The sequence below is a fragment of the Urocampus carinirostris genome, chromosome 20 (assembly GCF_059441175.1).
Source record: "Urocampus carinirostris isolate Australia breed hairy pipefish chromosome 20, RoL_Ucar_1.0, whole genome shotgun sequence".
In the NCBI taxonomy this organism is placed as follows: domain Eukaryota; kingdom Metazoa; phylum Chordata; class Actinopteri; order Syngnathiformes; family Syngnathidae; genus Urocampus; species Urocampus carinirostris.
In genome coordinates, this window is record NC_142368.1 from 7,897,425 (window position 1) to 7,921,952 (window position 24,528).

The following is a 24,528-nucleotide window of genomic DNA, read 5'->3' on the forward strand; positions in this document are numbered from 1 at the left end:
GGATGCGGCGCATAAAAAGGAAGCAGGAAAAAACGTTACCGAAAAATAAAGGGACAGTTGGTCATTCTCACAAATCTTCAGACTTAACACTATGTCCCTTTTGCTAGGAATAATGGGAATTTATTTCTCCATCAGTGGTGGGGGGACCCCTGGAAAACTTTGTTACATAGATGGATGGCTGGATAGTTAGCTAGGTGGATAGATGGATGGATGGATGGATGGATGGATGGATGGATGGATGGATGGATGGATGGATGGATGGATGGATGGATGGATGGATGGATGGGTGGATAGCTAGCTAGGTGGATGGACGGATAGATGGATGGATGGATGGACGGATGGATGGATGGACTGATGGATGGATGGATGGATGGATGGATGGATGGATGGATGGATGGATGGATGGACTGATGGATGGATGGATGGATGGATGGATGGATGGAGGGAGGGATGGATGGATAGATGGATGGATGATAGTTAGCTAGGTGAATGGATTTGTGAATATCTAGCTAGGTGGATGGATGGATGGATGGATGGATGGATGGATGGATGGATGGATGGATGGATGGATGGATGGATGGATGGATGGATGGGTGGATAGCTAGCTAGGTGGATGGCCGGATAGATGGACGGATGGATGGACGGATGGATGGATGGATGGATGGATGGATGGATGGATGGATGGATGGACGGATGGATGGATGGATGGACTGATGGATGGATGGACGGATGGATGGATGGATGGATGGATGGATAGACTGATGGATGGATGGAGGGAGGGAGGGAGGGAGGGATGGATGGATGGATGGATGGATGGATGGATGGATGGATGATAGTTAGCTAGGTGAATGGATTTGTGAATATCTAGCTAGGTGGATGGATGGATGGATGGATGGATGGATGGATGGATGGATGGATAGATGCATGGATGGATGGATGAACAGACAAATAGCTAGCTAAATGGATGGATCTGTGGATAGCGAGTTAGGTGGATGGATAGATGGATAGATGACTTGATGGATAGTTAGCTAGGTGAATGGATTTGTGGATAGCTAGGTAGGTGAATGAATGGATGAATGGATGGATGGGTGGATGGATGGGTGGAGGATGGATTGGTCGATAGCTAGCTAGGTGGATGGATAGATGGAAAACAAGCTAGGCGGATGAATGGGTAGATGGCTGGCTAGGCGGATGGAATGGTCGATAGCTAGCTAGGTGGATGGATGGAAGGAAAGCTAGCTAGGTGGGTGGATGGATAGCTAGCTAGCTAGGTGGATGAATGGATGGATGATAGCTAGCTAGCTCCCTACATTGATAGATGGATAGATAGATAGATAGATAGATAGATAGATAGATAGATAGATAGATAGATAGATAGATAGATAGATAGATAGATAGATAGATAGATAGATAGATAGATAGATAGATAGATAGATAGATAGATAGATAGATAGATAGATAGATAGATAGATAGATAGATAGATAGATAGATAGATAGATAGATAGATAGATAGATAGATAGATAGATAGATAGATAGATAGATAGATAGATAGATGGATGGATGGCTGAATAGATGAATAGATGGATGGATATAGATGATAGATATAGATGGACGGAGGGACACAAAACGTCCTCCCTTCCGCCTGAAATCGTGCGAATTCCTCTCTCCATCAGTGGCGCGGTGACCCCTTGAGAGATTGCCTACATACGGACCGCCATTAATGGGCTGCGAGCGTGCGTCTGTCGTGTGATGGTGTATTTGCCCCGGTAAAGCGAGCGTCCCGCAAACGAAGAGAAACTAAAGTTGTGAGTGCCCTTTGCAAAAAAGCTTGTTTATTATTAATAAAATCACCCCGGCAGATGGGTTTCATCTTAAAAGTGTCCCACTACCACAGAGATTTGTGCAAAGCACACATACACAAACGCACACTCTGAGTAAGCGCACCCTTGACGGCGAAGCTCTCGGCGCTCTCACTTTTTCACTCAGTGTCTCATCCCGCCTTTATCCTCTTACACCGCTCGTCTTTTATTCATAGAGAATCTTTTCGGCCCAGACTACTAGCATAGCACAGCCTCTGACACACACCTCCCATTGAAATCTCAAACTATCTCATCTTTTTTTATATATTATTTTAGTATTTTAGTATTATTTTATTTTCCAAATTATCTTTTTTTACAAATTGCACCCCTAAAATCGATTAATTACCCTTCATATTTTTGTGATTTACAAATCCACCTCCCAAAATATATTTTGTTTCTCTCTTTTTGGCACACTTTAGTGGCCCAAACCAATAATTGACTGGGGTTAATGGATCACAGCCACATGAGTTTAGTTCATTTTTGGTTGATAAAAAACAGCAAAACAGATCCGTGAGGCCTGTTATAAATTCACATTTTGAATTTTTTTTTAAAATCATATTATATTATTTATAAACTCTCCCAGGGCAGCACGGTGAATGGGTGGTTAGCGCGTCTGCGGCACAGTTCTGAGGTCATGAGATCGAACCTTCCTGCGTGGAATTTTCAAGTTCTCCCTGTGCTTACGTGGGTTATATATGTATTATGGGTGGCACAGTTAGAGCGTGCGTGCCACAGTTCTGAGGACATGGATTCAAACCATGTGCGGAGTTTGCATGTTCTCCCCATGCCTGCGTGGGTTTCCTCTGGGCGCTTTGGTTTCATCCCACATTCCAAAAACATGCGTGTTAATTGGCCGGTCCAAATTGTCCCTAGGTGTGAATGAGCGAGTGAGTTGTCCGTCTCCCTCTCAGGAATATTCGAGTGGGGATAATGGATTGCGGCCGCCTGAGTGTAGTTCATTTTTGGTGGGAAAAACAGCAAAACAGAGCTGCAAGGCCTGTTATAATTGCACATTTTGAACACTTTTTAAAAATTATATTATAACATTTAGAAAATTCTCCTCGTGATTTCTATATATTTGCTATGATTTTTTTTTATACAAATACCCCCAAAAATGTTTTTCCGCCCTATTTTTTTTTACCCTTCAAAGTTATTATTGGAAACAGAAAATAGTTGTAGATGGTTTGAATGTATGAATGTGTTAATGGAGACCAGAAATCCCATGTTATGCAAAAATCCGCAAAGTAGCCGGCCCAACTCCACACATACTGTATTTTTAACCTGCCCTCTACCAGTCCTTGATGACAGCAATAGTCGACCAGGGATAATAGATCCCGGTCACATGAGCACTGTTTACACAAGACATATATTTTCCCTCTCAGCCACATTTCTCAGGAATATTCGACTGGGGATAATGGATTGCGACCTGTTAGTGCAGTTCATTTTTGGCGAGCTTCAATGGCACGCTTTAGAGGCCTGATTTCTAAAAAAGCGTCCTTAGCAATAGTCAAACGGGAATAATGCACACAATTGGGAATTTCATTTTAGGAGAGTGGGGATGACAAATTCTTTCGTTAGCATATGACATATCGATCCCTTTTGTAAACGAGGCCGGGGACCCCCAATAAACCCCCTCCGATGTCGCCTCGCACAACAAGTGGCAAACATCCTGCGGGTCCCCCCGAACTCTCATCCGAACACGTTCGGTGATGAGCAAGTGGAGTAGCTGGGATGGGGATAGGTTGCCTTGGAAACAGTGGGAAGGAACCCTTGTTATTTGTGTCGAGCATATTTTCATTTGGGCTGAAATCGAGCGCCGTAAAAAAAGCCCGCCAGAGGGAGTGAGAGCTGATTTGTCTTGACAGCTTCCGTTACTCTCCTGAGGTGTCACCCACCCACCCACAAACATGCACACGCCACGCACATATTTAAATACAGGGATGCCGGAAAGCATCATCCCTCCCAAGGAGGAAATCACTTCAGAAGCTGCTTCGTGTGTATCATTGAATTATAAATGACATTTCCCTGGGTTTAACGTCACACGGGCTTGCAAGTCTCGCCCTAAAAATAGCTCCAAAAAAAGGTTGCATAACGAGTGTCTGATCCGGGACTTCACCTTGAGCTTCGGGTTGTTTTGGGGAAGAGGTGCAGTACTCGGTTTAACCGCTAGAGAGCGTTAAAGTTAGCTCTAGCTTCCTCTTCCGTGGGTTAAGACCTTCCAAGAGAGGGCATTCTGTCGTTTTCAAGGGCATATTTTGTGATGTGATTCAAGACGCCCAGTAACTAGAGTCCACCAGAAAACATTTTTTTAAAAGAGTGGCTAAATTTTTCCTGAAACGTCCGATAATGTTGATGATTTTAGTATTTTTGTCATTTGATCAGATGGAAGGCAAGTCAAATGATTGTCTTGTTTCCCTAGAAAGTCAAGTCTTACTTATTTGTGACACCCTGAATCACAAGAAGTCTCAAAGGGCTGCACAGACCAGAATCTATGGATATACTACAAAATACTAAAAAACGAAAACTAAAGTGATATACAAAAATACTACAGAAATACTATATATAGAACAAAAAATATACTATGGACATACCACAAAAATAAAAGTACAGTAATACTACAGATGTACAACACGAATATTACTATATAAATACTAAAAAAGTACTACTATGAAAATACCCCAAATATACAGCAAATATATTACAAAAATGTTACAGATTAAAAAGGAACACTTCCATTAGAGAAATACTACACAAATACTACAGAAATTCTACAAAAACACAACGGTGGAAATACTGCAAAAATACTACTGCAGAATTAGTACAAAAATACTACTAAAGAATACAGTAATACAACAAAAAAATACTACAAAACTATAACAAAATCCAACTGCAGAAACACTACTAAGATACAACTACAGTAATACTACAAAACTAAATATCAAATTCAGAGCTTATAACAGGGACTTAATGTAGTATTTTGCTTTAATTGTGAGTGTTTCAAAACCAGTATGATCTTTAATAATCTTTTTCAAAAGAAATGTAACAAAATGGGATAGGTCTCCAGGATTGGCCCCTAGGTCAAATGATTTAACCCTGACTCGTAATATTTGCCCACTCTTGCACTACAGGATGTAGTGCCCTTACGACCCTGGTAGTTAAGGGATCTATGAAATACTTTTTCGCCCATTCTAAGTATTATTTTTCTTATTTCACTTTATTATGAATCTATTTTTCAAAATAATTGCAATATCAGATCATGGTGCTCTTTTTGGGGGGGGGGAGTCATCGACATAGAGTGTTAGAGAATTGTCATTTTTTTTTCTAGAAAAGTTGGGAAAAAAAGGGAAAATGAGAAAATCCAAAATCAAATATAATGTACTAATAACAATAGAAAAACAAGAGAAAAGTGTTTAAAAATGTGAAAATAATACTCTAACTGAACAACCTTGTATGTTTTCTTCTGGTTCTCAATTCTTAAAATAAATACATTAAACAAAAAAAGATCTTATTCTGCTCCATTAGAATAATTATTGTCAGGACCAGAACGGAGACAGGACCCACTTGCGTTGCGTTTCTCACAAGCTTTGTTGAAGAAAGAGAAAGGGTTGCACCCATGATCCGGTGATTGCTGGACGCGGGAAGCAGGTCGCTCTGAACGCGGAAGTGGATCTTCCGTGGCGAGCGATGGCGGTGTCAGGAACGGAAAAACAGATCAGTAGCCGGGACAGGAGAGCAAAAACGTCGTAAGCGAGTAAGCCAAGAAAGCAGAGTAGACGTGGTCGGGGACAAAAAAGGTCGAAAGCCAGGACGGGAGAGTAGACGTAGTCAGGATCAAAAACGGTTTCGATGCCGGGGGACAGACAGGATCAAAAACAGGTGGGAGTCATGGTCGAAAAAGGCTTGCCTAGAGTTAACTGAGGTTCGCAGAGAGACTGACAAAAGGGGACAGAAAGGAGTGGGTTTGAATAGGGACAGAGAGCCAATCAGAGCCCGAGGCAATTGGCGCCAAAGGGGCGGGCACAGGCGAAGCATATCGGTAATCATGACAAATTACTGCTATATTATCAGACCAACTTGTACATTTTATTATTTTTCTCATTTTATTTTAAAGAAAATATCTTGAAAATATAATATGAAAAATATAGAGGTGTTATTTTCTAAGTAAAATAAGAGTGATAAGAAAATAAATACTTTATTATTAATACATTTAAAAAGCAGGGGGAAAAAATCTAGAAACATGAGAAAATAATACTAGAAATGAACAACATTATCAATTTTAGATTTTTTTTCCCTGTCCATTCTTAAAGAAATACATATAATAAAAATATTTACTTAGAAATAGCAGATGAATAATACTAGAAGAGAAAATGAAAATATAGTAAAATGACAAAATAATACCTAAAATAATCAATATTATCCAGAATACACTTTTCCGTGTGTCGTGTCCAGCATGGTCGCCGTGGCGACCGGCTGGCCCCGCCCCCTGGGCACCGGCTAATTTGCGTGTGTGCTACTTAAGGGTGGGTTGTGGGTATTGCGGGCGCTGGTTCATTTGCATTTTCTGTTCTGTTTTGCTCGGTCCTGTTTTGTTTGAATCGGAGGAAACCTGTGTTTGCACGTTTTGAGTAAAAGCCTGTTTTGTTCGTATTCCTAGTCTAAGTTTCTGATCGTCTGTAAGCCTTGTTTCGTTTTGTCCGAGTGTTGGACGACTTTTATTTTGCTGAATAAAAGTACGGATCGTTAACGCAAATGAGTTCATCCTTCCTGCCTCCTGCCTCCGTTCTGGTCCGGTCTCGTGACATCGTGCTTGCAAAGAAATTTTTCTCTCGTCAATTTCTTAAAGTAATTTTCACTTTTAAAATGATTACCTGTAATTAGAAGTATATTTACTTAAATATACTGTACTAATAATTTTAGAAAATAGATGAAAGGAAATATAAAACTTTTTTTTTGTTATATATTTGTATTATTTTTTTTTAAGGTGTAATGTTTTATCAATACCAGAAAAAAAACAAAAAAAACGTGTATTTATCAATCAAATCAAATCAAGTAAAATACAGTAAAAAGTATCTAAAAGGAAGAACATTATTAAGGATTTTAAAAAAGAAACAAACGGTTTTTTTTTGTTTTTATACATTTTGATATATTCTATTGATTTGTAAAATACATACAATATATTTTAAAATGCAATCTTTTATATGTGTGTTTATATATATATATATATATATATATATATATATATATATATATATATATATATATATATATATATATATATATATATATAATTTTTATATATATATATATATATATATATATATATATATATATATATATAGTGGGCAGCACGGCGGCGCAGTGGTTAGCGCGTGTGCGACACAGTTCTGAGGTCGTGGGAACCTCCTGCGTGGGTTCAAATCCAGCTATCGGCCTTACTGTGCGGAGTTTGTATGTTCTCCCCGTGCTTGCGTGGGTTTCCTCCGGCCACTCCGGTTTCCTCCCACATTCCAAAGACATGCATTTCAGGTGGATTGGCCGGTCCAAATTGTCCCTAGGTGTGACTGAGCGAGTGAGTTGTCTGTCCCCTTGTGCCCTGCGATTGGCTGGCAACCAGTTCAGGGTGTCCCCTGCCCACTGCCTGACGATTGCTGGGATGGGCTCCAGCATCCCCGCGACCCTACTGAGGATAAGCGGTGCAGCTGATGACATGACATGACATATATATATATATATATATATATATATATATATATATATATATATATATATATATATATATATATATATATATACATCCATCCATCCATTATCTGCACCGCTTATCTTCAGTAGGGTTGCGGGAGTGCTGGAGCCCATCCCAGCTATCTTCCGGCAGTGGGCAGGGGACACCCTGAACTGGTTGCCAGCCAGTCGCAGGTATATAAATATATATCTCATCTTATCTCATCAGCTGCACCGCTTATCCTCAGTAGGGTCGCGGGGATGCTGGAGCCCATCCCAGCAATCATCAGGCAGTGAGCAGGGGACACCCTGGACTGGTTGCCAGCCAATCGCAGGGCACACGGGGACAGACAACTCACTCGCTCAGTCACACCTAGGGACAATTTGGACCAGCCAATTCACCTGAAATGCATGTTTTTGGAATGTGGGAGGAAACCGGAGTGCCCGGAGGAAACCCACGCAAGCACGGGGAGAACATACAAACTCCGCACAGTAAGGCCGGAAGCTGGATTTCAACCCACGACCTCAGAACTGTGTCGCACATGCGCCGCCCTATATATCTATATATATATATATATATATATATATATATATATAGATATATATATATATATATATATATATATATATATATATATATATATATAGCATACTATATACATATATATTAGATAGATTGTTACGAGGAGACCAGACCAGAACGGAGGCAGGAAGGGAGAACTCATTTGCGTTGACAATCATAACTTTTATTTAACAAAATAAAAGTCGTCCAAAACTCCGGGACAAAACAGAACAAAAACATTCTTACACTCAGAATGGGCAAGTACAAGTTTCCTCCGACTCAAACTAAACAGGACAGGGCATAACAGAACGGAAAATGTGTAATGAGCCAGCACCCGCAAAACCCACAACCCACAACCCTAGCACACATGCAATTAGCTGATCTGCTTCAGCTGATGCCCAGGGGGCGTGGCCAGACGGTCGCCACGGCGACCATGCTGGCCATGACATAGATAGATAGATAGATAGATAGATAGATAGATAGATAGATGGATAGATAGATGAGTAGGTAGGTTGGTCGGTCAGTTGGTGGGTGGCCTGGTTGGCAGGTAGGTAGAGAGAGAGAGTGGGTGAGCGATAGATAGATAGATAGATAGATAGATAGATAGATAGATAGATAGATAGATAGATAGATAGATAGATAGATAGATAGATAGATAGATAGATAGATAGATAGATAGGTAGGTAGGTGGGTAGGTGGGTGAGTGGCCTGGCGGGCAGGTAGAGAGAGAGAGAGAGAGAGAGAGAGAGAGAGAGAGAGAGAGAGAGAGAGAAAACAAATATAATTGTATACAGTAAAAGCAAATCCAAATGTAGTAAATTAACTGATAATACTTAAAAAAATCAACATAAACCAAAATATAATAAGTATGATAAAAATGATTATTAAAATGTGTAAAATATTTTGCGACTTGGAATTCCATACTCCGAAAACGGATCATTTTACTTACCGGTACTTCTATATTTTCATATAGTGGTTTATCTTGGGGTATAAATATATGCCAATATATTTTTTAATCTTTTACAGTAAACCATTTTTACTTTTATTTTATTCATTTTTTTAAATTTAATTCTATTCTATTATTATTATTATTAATATTATTACTACTGCTACTACTAGTACTACTACTTTTTATTGTTCCATATTGTTTTTTTCCCCTTTCAGGCTGGGTGGTATGATTGTTGCTTACAAGATTGTGCCAGATGAAATCGATGAAATCAAGGTAGGTTATTGGGTAATAACAGTGATATAGCTTATTTTATACAAATAATGTAAATGTATACATTATATATTTCCACAATGTGTGTGTTAATAGGAGACGTTGGTGGACTGGTGCGACGAAAAGGAGCTCAACCTGATATTAACCACCGGAGGGACCGGATTTGCTCCCAGGGACGTCACCCCGGAGGTGGGATCATGTTTTCTCTTTTATTTGTTTGGGTTATTAGTTACAATTTTTCCTTTTTTCTAATTTCCTTTTCAAAGTAGCGACAACAGAAGAACCGTTTTCCTCTTTTAAGCTTTTTTGCTGACGCAAGAGTGTGTGTGTGCTCGTGAGTGATGATTACCATACAGTGTAATTAGCCCCACGGCCTCATGGGAAATAAAGAGGCTGAAGTCAAATCCTTAATGATTCTCTCGCTTTTTTTTAATTTGTTAATTTGCGATCGTGTAAGCAATTAAGAGATAACAATAGGCTGGCAGGTGTCCGTATGTGTGTATCCAGCACTTTTTTTGCATTTTTTTGTTTTTTGTTTGTTTGTTGTCAGCGTTTAGAAATGGAAGTATTTTTGGTTTCGATATGAATTATTCTTACGATTTAATGTTGAAATCCAGATTTGGTCTATATGTAAGTGATCTTTATTTTTGCTCTGATTCAATTCAATGAATAATGTGTATACCAAATTTGTTCAGAGTAATGCCAAGTTGAGTCCTAAACTCTTGGGTAATCACTGATACCAAATTTAGTGCTTAAAACAGGGTCCCAACCTATTATTTTGCATTCATTCTGAAAAGGGAAAAAATACTTTAGGAATATTATAAAAATACAACTAAAGTAATACTATTATACAAAAATACTACGACAGAAATATTCCGACAGAAGTACTCCAAAAATACAAGCACTGTAATATTACAAAAAATATTAAATAAATACTGCAAAAATATTACTATAAAAATTACTACAGACGTGCTACAAAAATACTACTGTGGAAAAATTTCAAAAATACTTCTAAAGGAATACTTCAAAAATAATGAGAGCAATATTTACCAACAGAAATACTAAAACATTTACAACTGCAGATATACTAGAAAAAAATCTACAGATATACTAGAAAAATTCTACAGATAGCCTATACTAAAAACATTCTATTATGAAAATACTAAAAAAATACTACAAAAATGCTGCAAAAGAACTAGCGCAAAAGAATTCTAAAATAAATTGACATTGATACTACAAAAATACCACTACAGACAGAAATTCTACAATAATACTACTACAAAAATATTGTGACAGAAATACTAGATATATTAATGGAATTATACAACAACAGTATTACTACAAAAATACTACAGAAATACTACAAAAATATCTTATGGTAATACTTGTGAAATGCTACAAAGATTCTACTGCAGAAAATTCCACAAAAATACAGTACTGCAAAAAATGAAACTACAGTATCACTGCAAAAATGCTATAAAAATACTACACACATTCTACTGCACAGATATACGACATATACTACTATTAAAAAAATACAACTAAATTAATACTATTATACAAAAAAAAATTACTACCGAAATATTACAACAGAAGTACTTTAATATTACAAGAAATACTAAATAAATACTGAAAAAATACTACTATGAAAAGACTTCAAAATTACTACAGATATGCAACAAAAATACTACTGTGGAAAACCTTCAAAAATACTTTTACAGGAATACTACAAAAATAATAATAGAGATATTTACCGACAGAAATACTAAATTATTTACAACTGGAAATATACTAGAAAAAAATACTACAGCTATACTCGAAAAAATACTACAGATAGTATTCTACTATGGAAATACAAAAAAAAAAATACTACAAAAATGCTGCAAAAGAACTACTACAAAAAAATGTCAAAAATGAAACAACATTAATACTACAAAAATACCACTACAGACGGAAATACTACAATAATAGTACTACGAACATATCGTGACAGAAATACTCGACATACTAATTGAATAAGTAATACTACATAAATACTACAGATATATTACTAAAAATACTACAGATATACTACAAAAAAATCTTATGGTAATACTTTAGAAATGCTACACAGATTCTACTGCAGAAATTCCACAAAAATACAGTACTCCAAAAAATGAAACTACAGTGTCATTGCAAAAATGCTACACAAATTCTACTGCACAAATAGACTACATATACTATGACTAATAAAATACAACTACACTAAGACTACAAAACCAGATATCAAATTTACTGCTTGAAATAGAAGTAAGACTCCAGAGAAAAAAACTAGCTTGCGCAGTACCGCACAATGTCCTCCATTTCACTGCCGAAGACGGCCAATCAGGCGCTATCGCCCACCCTCATCAATCACGTTAAAATGGCGGGGGCAGATTTCTCCTGATTGAGGTGGTGTCCGAGATTAGCGTATATCTGATTTCACCCCGGATGTTCCCGACTGACTCCTTTCGTTATCTGCGTCGGCACTCTGAGGCTGTGACTTTATTAGCGCTGCGCCGATAACAAAAAAACCTTACGGGACCTCCTTGTTTTCTCCACGTTTATCTCTCAGATACCGCTTGTAAACACATGTTAACAGGATTTTCTTTCTCTAAACTATCTATTCGGTTTTAGTTGTACTTCTTTCCTTGGGGTGGGCTAGCTAGCTAGCGCACTAGCTTCTCTGTTTCAAATCAAAATTAACCGTGCGAGCAACACCTAAGCAGACAATCCTAAACTCAATACAGAAACCAGAGTATTTCCTTTCTCTTCGTTGGAGTGAGTTAGCTAGCTCGCTAGCTTCTCCGTGACCAAGCTAGTTTGGTTGCTCCTCTGTGTATCTTTCAAATATAAATTAGCCATGTTTGTTAATCCTTTTGAAGACCAATACTAAACTCTTAAATGGTCACTGATACTGAAATCAAGTATCCATATCACAATAAGAGGGATTGATAGTATTTTCTTTCATCTCTTGGAGTAAGTTGCCTGCTCGCTAGCTTCTCTGTGACCTAGCTAGTTCCGTTGCTCCTTTATGTATCTTTCAAATGGAAATTAGCCATGTTTGTTAATCCTTTTGAAGACCAATACTAAACTCTTAAATGGTCACTGATACTGAAATCAAGTATCCATATCACAGTGAGAGTTATTGATAGTATTTTCTTTCACCTCTTGGATTGAGTTAGCTAGCTCGTTAGCTTCTCTGTGACCTAGCTAGTTCCGTTGCTCCTTTATGTATCTTTCAAATGGAAATTAGCCATGTTTGTTAATCCTTTTGAAGACCAATACTAAACTCTTAAATGGTCACTGATACTGAAATCAAGTATCCATATCACAATAAGTGTGATTGATAGTATTTCCCCTTACCTCCCAGTTGTAAGCAAGCTAGCTCGCTAGCTTCTCTATGTATATGTTTCAAATCAAAATTGCCCAATTGCGCAAACACTTTTGCAGACCAATACCAAACTATTAGGTTGTCACCAATACCGACACCAAGTGTCGATAACACTAGGACCTTTGAATAATAGTATTTCTCTTCCCCTGTTTGGGTTTAGCTAGTTTTCGGTACCTTCTCTATCCAGGTCTCAGATAGGAATTCATCATAGTGGCTAACACTTTTGAAGACCAGTACCCAACTCTTGAGTTATCACCAATACTGACACCAAGTATGGATATCACAAGTAGGCCTACGTGTAACGGATAGTATTCCCCCTTCCTTCCTTGGGGTGAGCTAGCTAGATTGCTAGCTTCTCTATGTATGAGTCTTGGTTCAAAATTAGCCATGTTCACTTACACTTTTGCAATACCAATCGAACAAATGCGATAATGGAAATACTCAAATCTATTTCAAGCCGGTGTATGAGTCCCAAAACACGTAATTAGTTTGGAAAGAAATACTCACTACTGCCACTTCTGGCCCCAAGTGGAACTGCATGTCTTTTGTTTCATATTAATTTCCTTCCCCTCTATGAGGTGAGCTAGCTAGTTCGGTAGCTTTTCTAAGCACGTCTTAAATCGAAATCTAGCTGATTGTTTGCAAACCAATACCAAACTCGTAAGTAGTCACTGATACTGACACCAAGTATCGATACCACTGTTACTTTTGATAGTATTTCCCTTCCCCTACTTGGAGTGAGCTAGTTAGCTTGTTAACTTCTCATATGAAGAATTAGACATGTTTACTAACACGTTTGCAGACCTATAACACATTCTCAAGTTGCCACTGATACTGACACCAAGTACCGATACCTTCTGTCCTTTTGATTAATAGTATTTCTCTTCCCCTACTTGGGCTGAGCCAGCTAGCTCTGAGTATATGTCCTAAATCTAAATGATCCAAGTTTGACAATTTACAATACTAAACTCTTTCGTTGTCACTGATACCAACACATACTAAGTACCAGTAGTACTTTTGATTGTGAGTATTCCCCTACCAAAGTATAAATTTTCCTTAAAACGTTTTAACACCAAATACCAATACCAGTAGTAATGTTTAACAAAATTAAATACCTCTTCTGGCCGATACAATACACATAGATACTAACATCAATTACCGATATGAATACTGCATAAAATGTATCACCTTACCGGGAAAAAATAAATTGTTTGTTCATGATTGTAAGCGACACGAAGGAGAAAGCGGTACTGGTATCGCCATAGTCCCAAATACTGATACCTCAAAACAACTTTATATCTTATCTGATATCATCCCTAGTAATTTTGAACAGTTTTGATACATATTGATCCGACCCAAGGGCTTCATGTCTGACACCCCTGCCATGTAGTACGTGTCCAAAAATACATAATTAGATACAAAAAAAACTCACTACTGCCATCTGTGTCCTAAAGTGTAACTGCGTGTCATTTGTGCAGGCCACTAAGGAGGTGATCGAGCGCGAAGCTCCCGGGATGTCGCTGGCAATGTTGATGGGATCGCTCAACGTCACACCGCTAGGCATGCTTTCAAGGTTAGCAGAATACAAAGAAATTAAAAATGTTACAGTGTCTTGCAAAAGTATTGGCCCCCAAGAACTTTTTGACATATTGCCGTATTTCAGGCTTCAAATTTGTAAAGAAAACCAACTCAAAATATTCTCTAAGAATTAACAACACGTGAGACACGACTGTGAAAAGAAACCAAGTTATTCAACATGTTATATTGTGCAAACAAATACAAAATTGAAAAGCAGGCGTTGCAAAAATCCCCCAAAACCACTCCCCACCACCCCCGGCCTTTGAGGTCATATTTTGTACAACCTCATTTTGCAGCGAACACAGCCACAAGTCTTTTTAGGTCAGTCTCTTTGAGTTTTGGTTTAATTGTGATTGTTTGAAGACAGCATTTTTTAGATCTTTCCACAAATTTTCTATAGGATTGAAGAAAAGTAACCCCAAAGCATGATGCTGCCATCACAATGTTTGACAGTGGTGATGGTGTTTTCTGTGTAATGTGCAGTGTCACTCTTACACCAAATGTAATGCTTTGCATTCATCCCCAAAATTTGCATGTTGGTCTCATTTGAGCAGACCACCTGTTTTTTGTGGCTTCTTTCAAACGCCAAACAGGCCTGTCTGTTTTATTCTTTCAGAAAGAGTTTTCATCTTGCCACTCTTCCATAAAGGGGCAGATGTACGCATAGTGTCACTAATAGCTGTCTTATGCACAGATTGTCCCACCTCAGCTGTGTATGCCTGCAAGTCATCCAATGTGATCGTGGGTCTCTTGGTTGCTTCTATGATTGGTTTTCTTCCTGTTAGGGGCGAAATTTTAGAGGGACAGTCAGGTCTTGGTAGGTTTAAAGTGGTTTTATGCTCCCTCCATTTTGATTTTATTCCTCGCACAGTGGTCCGGGAGATGTGTAAATGCTGGAAAATCTTATTGTATCCAATTCCTGCCTTGAACGTTTTCACAAATCTATCCCTGACCTGTTTAGTGTGTTCTTTGGTCTTCATAATGCTAGTGTCTCTTTTTACAGACTTCTGATCCCATCGCAGAGCAAGTGTATTTAAACTGAGACTTTATGCTACACAGGTGCACTCGGTTTGACATTGTTTGTCATTTAGGTCGACATCGGATCATTCAGAAGAGAACTCGGGTAATATTTTTCTAACACAGACTTTTAATTGTTTTCGTTGTAATTCTTATATAATATGTTCAAAAAGTTTGGTTCCAATCCACGATTGTGTCTCACATGTTGTTGATTCTTGGAAAATAAAGTCTTTTGGCTTTGGGTTTTAGCCTGAAATCTGGCAATATGACAAACAATTCTTGGCACTGTACATGCCTTGGTGGAGGTCTTTATTTTCACCCGACTCTGTGTTTGTAGACCTGTTTGCGGAATCCGAGGAAAGACGCTAATCATAAACTTACCAGGAAGTAAGAAAGGCTCACAGGTAAGATGACAGGAAGAGTTTCTTTATTGTGTCATCTTGACAATAAAGCAGAGTGTTAAAAAATATGATATTGTTCAAATATGTGTTATACTTGGGAAACATTTTCAACGCTCCGTCCCGCCCGGTCAGTCCCGGCAGGTGGCCTCGGTCAACGCCTAGCAGCTGGCTTAGAACTGGTGCGGACCACGGGAATCCTTCTATTTAATTAAAACAAAGCATCGCGATGGCCTCCGGAGCGTGATGACACGATGTGATTTCTGCCCAGTGCTCTGAATGTCAAAATGAAAAAATTCAATGAAGCGCGGGTAAACGCCGGGAGTAACGATGCCGCCCTTAGAGTAGCCAAATGAAATAAGCCAACGCTAGTTTCGGAAGGAGAAGATAGAGCTTTAATTTTCGGCAAAGAAGAAGACATGAAATGAAATGAAATGATCTGCATTTATTTAGCGCTTTTCAAGTCAATGACTTCCCAAAGCGCTTTACAATGTGCTCCACATTTCCCAATAGCGGCCTTGCAGCCATGTAAGGCGCTAACCTGCTTATTGGGAGTATAAGGGGTTCAGTGTCTTACCCAAGGACACTTCGACATGTAACATGGACGAGCCGGGATTCGAACTGGGATCCCTTGAGCCCAAGACGAGCGCTCTACCTCCTGAGCTACTGCCGCCCCAACCCATGTAATAAGACAGCACTAATTTTGGATAACAAGAGCAAGTTAGTTTTAGACATGGTGAGCGTTCTGAAGACAAAGCTAGTTTTCAGTTTTAAAGAAAACCATGTTATTTTTCACATGGAGTAAGATAATGCTAGTTTTGGACGTAGAAAAAAAGGCACCTAGTTTTGGAAAAAAGAAAAACATCTTTTTTCACAATGAGAAAAAAATAACCACGGTGCCCCTTTGCAGGAATGCTTCCAGTTCATCCTGCCAGCGCTGCCGCACGCCATCGACCTCCTGCGCGACGCCGTGGTGAAGGTTAAGGAGGCGGCGGACGAGCTGGAGGATTTGCCTTCGCCGCCGCCGCCTCTCTCGCCGCCGCCCAACACTTCGCCACGGCGTCATACGGAGGACAAAGGCGTGCAGTGCGAGGACGAGGACGAAGAGAAGAAAGACAGCGGCGTGGCCTCCACCGAGGACAGCTCCTCTTCTCACATCACCGCTGCTTCCATTGCTGCAAAGGTAACCAACGGCACACCTAGCACGAGAAGGGGAATTCGATCATATTACCGTCCTTTGTCGCCCGTTTTTCATATACAAGGTACGCTGGATTGTAACTTGGATGGAATTAAAACTACGGTAGGAGCTACCGTAATAAATGTATAACCCCTAAACAGTTGATACACTTACATTGTATATTAGTGCAAAACATCAGATGCATTGGGAATCAAACCCGGGTTGCAGCAGTGAGAGCGCCACAACCTAATCACTAAACAACTAGTGATACAGACGACATACAAAAAGTCATTAAGTTTTATCTCATCATCATACTATTTTTGCTCACAGTGCCAGAAATGAATATCAGTGAATAGAAACAGAAACAGAAAGTCGTACAAAAAGATATAAACGCAAAATGCACGTTGAGGGCAAACAACTATATGGTGCATCATATTACAAATCAGACTTTGCATTTATTTGTAATGGAAGACTTTCTGTTTTTTTCCATTCTCTAAAAGTCGTTTCTGGCACTGTGAGTAAATATAGGCTGATCATGACAAAAAAATCTAACAACTTTTTATTCGTCATTTCTATCGCTGATAGTCTCGTAATCTGCTCTCTCACTGCCGTCTCCCAGGTTTGATCCTTGTCTCATACAATATTTTGCAATTTTAGTCAGTGATGTTTTTCAATTAATCAATCATTGCACAAAGACGGTAGTATACAGTAAAAACTCAGTCACGCACATGTATAAATGCTGTTGTCACGGTTGCCATGGCGCCCAATTGGCCCCGCCCATGTGGCGCCAGCTGCAGCTCGTTGACAAATTGGCTTCCCTTCTATTTAAGCTCAGTGCTTTCACTCTCCCTTTATCAGTCCGTCAACGAACCTCTGCCCCGCAAGACTGTTTTTGACTAGGTCCTGTTTCCCGTTGGTATTTCCTGTCTGGTATTGTTCCCGTTTTTTTTTTGTCCTGTTTAATATCGGTTTGCAGTTTCGTTCCCGTCTAGTTGGTCCTGTTTAATTTCGATATCCTGTTTCGATATCAATCCTGTCTGTCCCGTCCTGTCCGGTATCGACCCCATCTGTCCGATATCTGCTCGGGCAATTGCTATCGATCTCGTCGGCCTCTGCCTTCCTGTCGTTCCACGCCAGACTGCTGCCTAACATGCATGACTCCCCATTTCCCCCAAAATAAAAGGCTTGTGTGAGAAAACGTCACACATTTGGGTCCTGATCCTGTTCCGGTTCATGACAACTGTATGTATTTTCAATCTTGTCCACCGAATTTTGTGGGATACAAGGCACACCGAAGTACTGGCCTTTTTGGTAAAATGTGGACATATTCCCCCCAGCCCCACTCCCCCCCGATTTACTGTATTTTCCGGACCATAAGGCAAACCTAAAAACGCCAAATTGGCTAGAAATTTGAAAGTGTGCCCTATAACCCGGTGTAGGGGAGACTGATCCTGCCATATGTAGAAATAAATATGTAGTTGCCTGAGCTTTTCACCTATTGGTTAAAAGGCTTGGCAGTTGATCGGTGCTCAACCAATCGGTGGAAAGCTTAGCCAGTTTGACCTGCCCCGTCATATGTTTTTTTCAATAACATAATGTTGGGACAAAATAGAACGAAGAAATACGACGACAAAATACAACGAAAAAACATGACAAAAAAAAACACATGGGTTGTCGGGGCACCAATGAAGACGCAACTCTGGACAATTTTCACTGCTGTTGATGGTCCCTGGCCTGTGCTTGAGACCTTTCTTTTTATTACATATACTAGGTTACAAAAGCAGATTCACACTTAAGGGTGTGGAAATCAAACGACAGCATGATTGGCCGATAGCAACAATTATGTAATAGTCAAAACAATGAACAATAGTGCACAACAATAGTCAAAAACAACTTTGCAGGTGTTCAATATCAAAATCCGATTTGTTATCATGTTTTGCTTCTCCCTTTAGCATCCCTGCAAGTCATTGGACACATTTTGGATAAATACTGTACAAAATAATTATAATAAGTATTCAGCGCCGACTCGCGTAGTCCTCAAGAAGCACATGAGACAGTCATTATGGGAGGTAATTCAGCCAATAGCATTTGGGCATTTTCATGATGCTGGTACACAAACCCACCAGCATTTCATAAGAAGTCGACTCTTGTTGATGTCGTATAATGGGTAAAGAGGGGCCGAAAACACAATACCCCGCACGGTAAAGTGTAAATATCGTAACACAGGGTTGTCGTATCCAAGGGTTCTACTGTATACTGTGAATTTCAATGATTCACGTGTGTTGTTTCAGATCCCAGACGCCATCATTTCGCGGGGTGTTCAAGTGTTGCCAAGGGATACGGCCTCGCTCAGCACCACGCCTTCGGAGTCTCCCCGAGCACAGGCCACTTCCCGACTCTCCACTGCTTCCTGTCCCACACCCAAAGTACGCCAACACACTCAAACACCCACACTTTTACACTATGCACAAATTATATGAATATTTACTTTCTAAAAAAACCTCAAAGGCGTTGGGCATTCCCGTTTTCTCGCTCTCTGTCCTTCACACTCTCTCTTTCACCTCATATGTCAGCGTCATGCCGCCGTGTCTGGCGGACAGCAGGTGGGGTTGCTATGGGACCCGGCCAAAGGGGTGTTTGGAGAGGGATGCTTTGAGAGAGACACACAATGCCGTCACTTTAACTCGTTGAGTGCTTGTGACGGCTATTGTCGTCAAATGTTGAGATCATAAAGCGTAATGGGTTCCCCAACCTTTTTGAACCTGAGAGTTACTTTTTGTTACTGATTAACGAGAAGAGTTATCAGTTATAGATGCTTTTCAAAAATAGCATTTTATTACTGTGTTGTTACTATGTTATTACCAGGTTTTAATTATTATGGTGTGTTGCTTTTTGAAACTACTCAATTTCTTCCAAGGGGGAAGTTAAGCGACCAAAAACGCCAGTCAGATATCACATTTGAATATTATATTCATCCTATTTTGTATTCCCTGTTTGTAAAATGACCACTAGAGGGCAACCAATATTGGTTTTAATCACCTTCGCAAATCACGATTCCTAGATACCCTAGCCACTTTGGTTGTCGGGGCATCACTGAGGACGCAACTCTGGACAGCTTTCTTAACTGTTGACGATTTCTGGCCTGTTTCCGGTTCTTGGTAACGTTTATATCCATCCATTCCTTGATGTTGTCGGCCCAGTTTTTTTCGGACTCTGTTCTGAAGAATATTCTTGGCTTGTCTTGATGATTTTTTGACACAAAGTAACAAGTTAAAGTTCTTCGTAGGGTCCATGCGCCCTCTGATGGTGTTGAGCAACGTTTCGTTTGTCACTTGGGTTTTTTAGCTGATACCTAGAAGCTCCTGTAGCTTTGAAGTGTCCCGGGGCATGCATCTTTTACGTCAGGCATACAACTTACAAAACGTCTCCGCCCGGGTGGCCGACAACTTTTTCAAGAAAAAAAGAAATTAAAAATTTTTTTTTTTTTTTTTTGATTTTTTTTTAAAGTGGAGGAAATGGTAGCTTGTTACAAATGTTTCCTTTATTCCGATTTCGACATCTTCGTTCTGTTTGGAAATTTCGGTTCGTTTGGCAATTTGCATAGTCTGCAGCCAATGAGAAGCCTGCATCGAAGAACTTCGTGCTTCCGGACTTTCCTGAGCGTTGTAAGGTCGTGCCTTTGCATATTATTTTCCAAAGTAGACGCACAGAGAACACAAGAAAAATGGAGACGTGATTAGGAATCAAGCCAAAACCTCAGCCCCAGAAGAAAGATTCGAAAGAAGCTAACAAAATTAATGACGCTACAAAACGTAAACTTACATGCAATAAATTTTATAAGTAGATTTATCTCATCTCATCTCATTCGCTGTACCGCTTATCCTTATTAGCGTCGCGGAAGTAGATTTATAATAAATTAAATTTTAAAGTGTTGTTCTGTTATATATTCTGATTATCAATCCTTAATACGTTGCGACAATTTTTTTTTTTTTTTTTTTGCGATGAGTCGTCTTATTGTGTTTCAAGTTGTGGAAAATGGGGCAGTCAACTTTATGGCTGGGCAGGCAACTTTTCAGAGTTGTCTGCCCTGGAGTCCGCTAACTTTTTGTCATGAGTTTCAGACACTGGTATTACTTATATTGGTATAAAACTGGAAAAAGTGACGTAAAAGTCAAGCCATGTCATTTTTATTTGGGACGCCCTTACTCACAAGGAGTCTCAAAGGGCTGCACAGGCTATTGCAAACTACAGACTTTTATTACACCCTCTCCTGATCTAAAACCTACATGAGGGAATGGAAAAACTCAAAAAGCTCAACATGAGGTGAATGAAGAAACCTTCAGAAGGGACTGCACATGAGGTCATTCCCCTTCCAGGACGACCAAGCTGCAACAGATGTTGCAATAACAAATAATACATAGATATTGTCAACACAAAATATAGGATATTCATATGCTATAGAATAGAAGTGTGTTTTAAGCTTAGATTTAAACATTTCCACTGACGTTGCAGATTGAATCTCAGGGGACGAGCATTCCACAGCACCGGGGCCCAAATGGAGAATGCTCTCGACCCTGTGGATCTCTTCTTGGCTCTTGGTAGACCAGCACTTTCAGAGCGAAGGCTCCGGACTGGAACATAGGAGGAAATTAAATCTGAAAGATATGAGGGAGCAATTCATGCATTTTTTTCGTATAATACCAATAGAACTTTGAAATCAAATCTTAAACTAACAGGGAGCCAATGCGGGTTAGCTTAAATCAGAGTACGGTAAGTAAACTTTGTTGTCTTAGTTAAAAGCCTTGCTGCAGCATTTTGTACCAGCTGAAGGTAATTGATTTTGGACTTCGGGAGACCGGAGAGTAGTGCATTACAGTAAAAGAGACGGGAGGTAACAAGCGCATGGATTACAATCTCCGCATCCGACTGAGACTACATAGGGCGAATTTTAGCATTGTTGGAAAAAAGCTGTTCTAGTAATATTCTTAACCTGTGTAAAACCATTACCACTATTTGAGCAAATATAATTTATTTAGTTGTATGTTAATAGTCACTCAACTTGTCACGTAGCGAGCGCCGGTGCGCTCGTGTGCCTCGACGCTCGCTCGACAAGAGGCTAAAAGGCTTTAGGACGTATCGCTACCAGCTGATTTTCTTTTCCCTTTCTTTTTAAACACAGCAACACGCTTGACACATGTTCATTGAAAATTCCAACATTGCAAGCTGCCACCGACAGCATGTGCGCAACGTCCCCGGGGACGAAAAACATTCCTGCTGCTTGCCGTCGCCTTGTTGTTTTGTGTGCAGTTTTACCTGCTGCCAAAAAAAGGAAATCTGTGTAGCCAGTATTAAAACGTCAAACATTAGGGTCAAGCTGGTTGAAAGAAATTTGGATATCTTGTTTAAAATAAAAATTGGAACAATTAATTCAACCTAACGTTCAGAATGACCCAAATTTGAGAGATAAAAAATGGACTTATTTATTTGATCCAACTTTCTGGTTGGATGTTGATCCGTACATATCCTACTTTTTTAGGTCATCATATCCATCCATCCATTATCTGCACCGCTTATCCTCAGTAGGGTCGCGGGGGTGCTGGAGCCCATCCCAGCCATCTTCGGGCTGTGGGCAGGGGACACCCTGAACTGGTTGCCAGCCGCCAGGGTTGGGTAGGGTTACTTTAACTGGATTACTTTCAATTACTTTTGGGTTACTTCCATACCAAATATGCTAATAAAAGACAAAAGAAACTAAATATGAATAAAATGATGACTCACAACACGTGGTAAGCTTTCTCTCCTGGCTTTGATCTCTTTGATCTTTGGCAAAACTAACATAAAATGCGACAGAAACAAAATAAAAATTAATCCAAACAGCTTGCCAACATCATTTTTGCCGTTCCATGTATTCCATTACTCCCCAAGCCTGCACAAAATTTGGTCATTTTATTCATATTTAGTTTCTTTTGTCTTTTATTAGCATATTTGGTGTTGGAGTAATCCAAAAGTAATTGAAAGTAATCCAGTTAAAGTAACCCTACCCAACCCTGACAGCCACACACAGAGACAGAGAACTCACTCGCTCATTCACACCTAGGGACAATTCGGTTAGGCCAATCAACATGACATTAATGTTTTTGGAATGTGGGAGGAAACCTTTGAGCGTTTCCTATTTTTTATGACATTATTAACTGATGAAACAATTGTGGGGAGTTTGAAACGGTTAACTCAGAGGTGTCCAAACATTTCAGAGGGGCCAGATTTGGTCAGTTGAAAATGTGTTCTTTGAACTATCTTTAATACATTTACCCACCGTGGAAAGGTACGCAGTGCTTTGCAAACAACGTCGCCACCTCGTAGCTCGCCTTTGCTGCATTGTCATTTAACTCGTATTTGACTCTCGTAAAAAAAGCACTACTGCGTTGTTTAAACAGCCTCCAGCTGCTTCACCTTTTCACAGCGTTTGTTTCCAGTAAGCTTTTTGTAATGGGCATGTTTAGTTTGGCAGTTCCTCTTAATGTTATATTATTTAAAAACAGCCACATTTGTTGCAGATTAAGCAGACGCAGTTGATTCTGTGAAAAAAATACTACAATTTGCACTTGTCCTGAAAGCAGAAACCCTCAGTCAACTTTCCTTTTTTTATGTACAGTTGAACTGTCGTAAAGGGGGTGGGCTAGAATTATCTCAGAAAGCCAAGGGCAAGGTGGCCAAAGGACTGCTGCCATCATCTGTCTAAATGGTGATTTTTTTGTTTTTGGGGAGGGGGTACAAATTTATTTTATACTGCGCTCAACATTACTGGTGGGCCACATATGACTAAAGTTATGACAGTGGCTGGGGGCAAGTAAAATTTTGATAAGGGGCTGTAACTGGCCCTCGGGCCGGACTTTGCAAAGGGCAGAGTTAACTGTTATATGTTTTCTTTTCGGGTGTAGATGAACCCATGTGGGGGAGGCAGGAATTGCAGGCAGAGGTGCTCAAAGAAATATGGATGGTATTTAGTAACAAAAATCAAGACCAAAGTACCAAATAACAACTAAGACAAGTCCAAACAAGAAACTAGAAACAAAAAAACAAACTTGACAAAGTTTTAACTAGAAACGACTGCAACTGGAAATAAAACGGCAAGGAATAAAGTAACAAACAAACCTGGCGTGAAAGAGAAAATAACACAGAAGATGACACGGAAATTCAAAATGAGCCGAGTTTGCTGAACAAAAATGTCCTTTTAAGAGTTCAGAATGATTGGTCACCGGTGTGTGACGATTGGACATACTTGTGCCCAGTTTCAAATGCCATTTGAGGCCCTCTGGTGGTGGGAAGTATAGCATGTATTTATATGTTTAGTTAATTTTTCAAACCAGACATTTTGGGGGGACTTTCAACAGAATTACTAGATTAGAACAACCCTGCTTAAAGATAAATAATATAAGAAAAAAACGTTTATTTTTGGGTGGAAGTGGTTTGTTTTGTTTAAAATAAATCAATTTTAGATTATTTTTTCCCAAAAGAACCCAGAAAAATGTGTCTAACTCGTGAATCAGTCAATTCTTGACACAAATTGGGTTATTTTTTTTACC

General features: G+C 39.5%; 1 protein-coding gene across 9 annotated transcripts in view; it reads left to right on the top strand.

Moving 5' to 3' along the window:
* The window catches only part of gphnb (gephyrin b), a 124,852-nt gene that overhangs the window by 54,694 nt on the left and 45,630 nt on the right, over positions 1-24,528 (top strand). For all 9 annotated transcript variants that reach the window (XM_088324409.1, XM_088324410.1, XM_088324413.1 and 6 more), the window contains exons 3-8: positions 9,309-9,366; positions 9,460-9,552; positions 14,254-14,348; positions 15,708-15,774; positions 16,679-16,951; positions 19,237-19,371. In XM_088324409.1, coding sequence (XP_088180535.1) covers positions 9,309-9,366; positions 9,460-9,552; positions 14,254-14,348; positions 15,708-15,774; positions 16,679-16,951; positions 19,237-19,371 — 721 coding nt within the window. The remainder of the gene's footprint in view (positions 1-9,308; positions 9,367-9,459; positions 9,553-14,253; positions 14,349-15,707; positions 15,775-16,678; positions 16,952-19,236; positions 19,372-24,528) is intronic.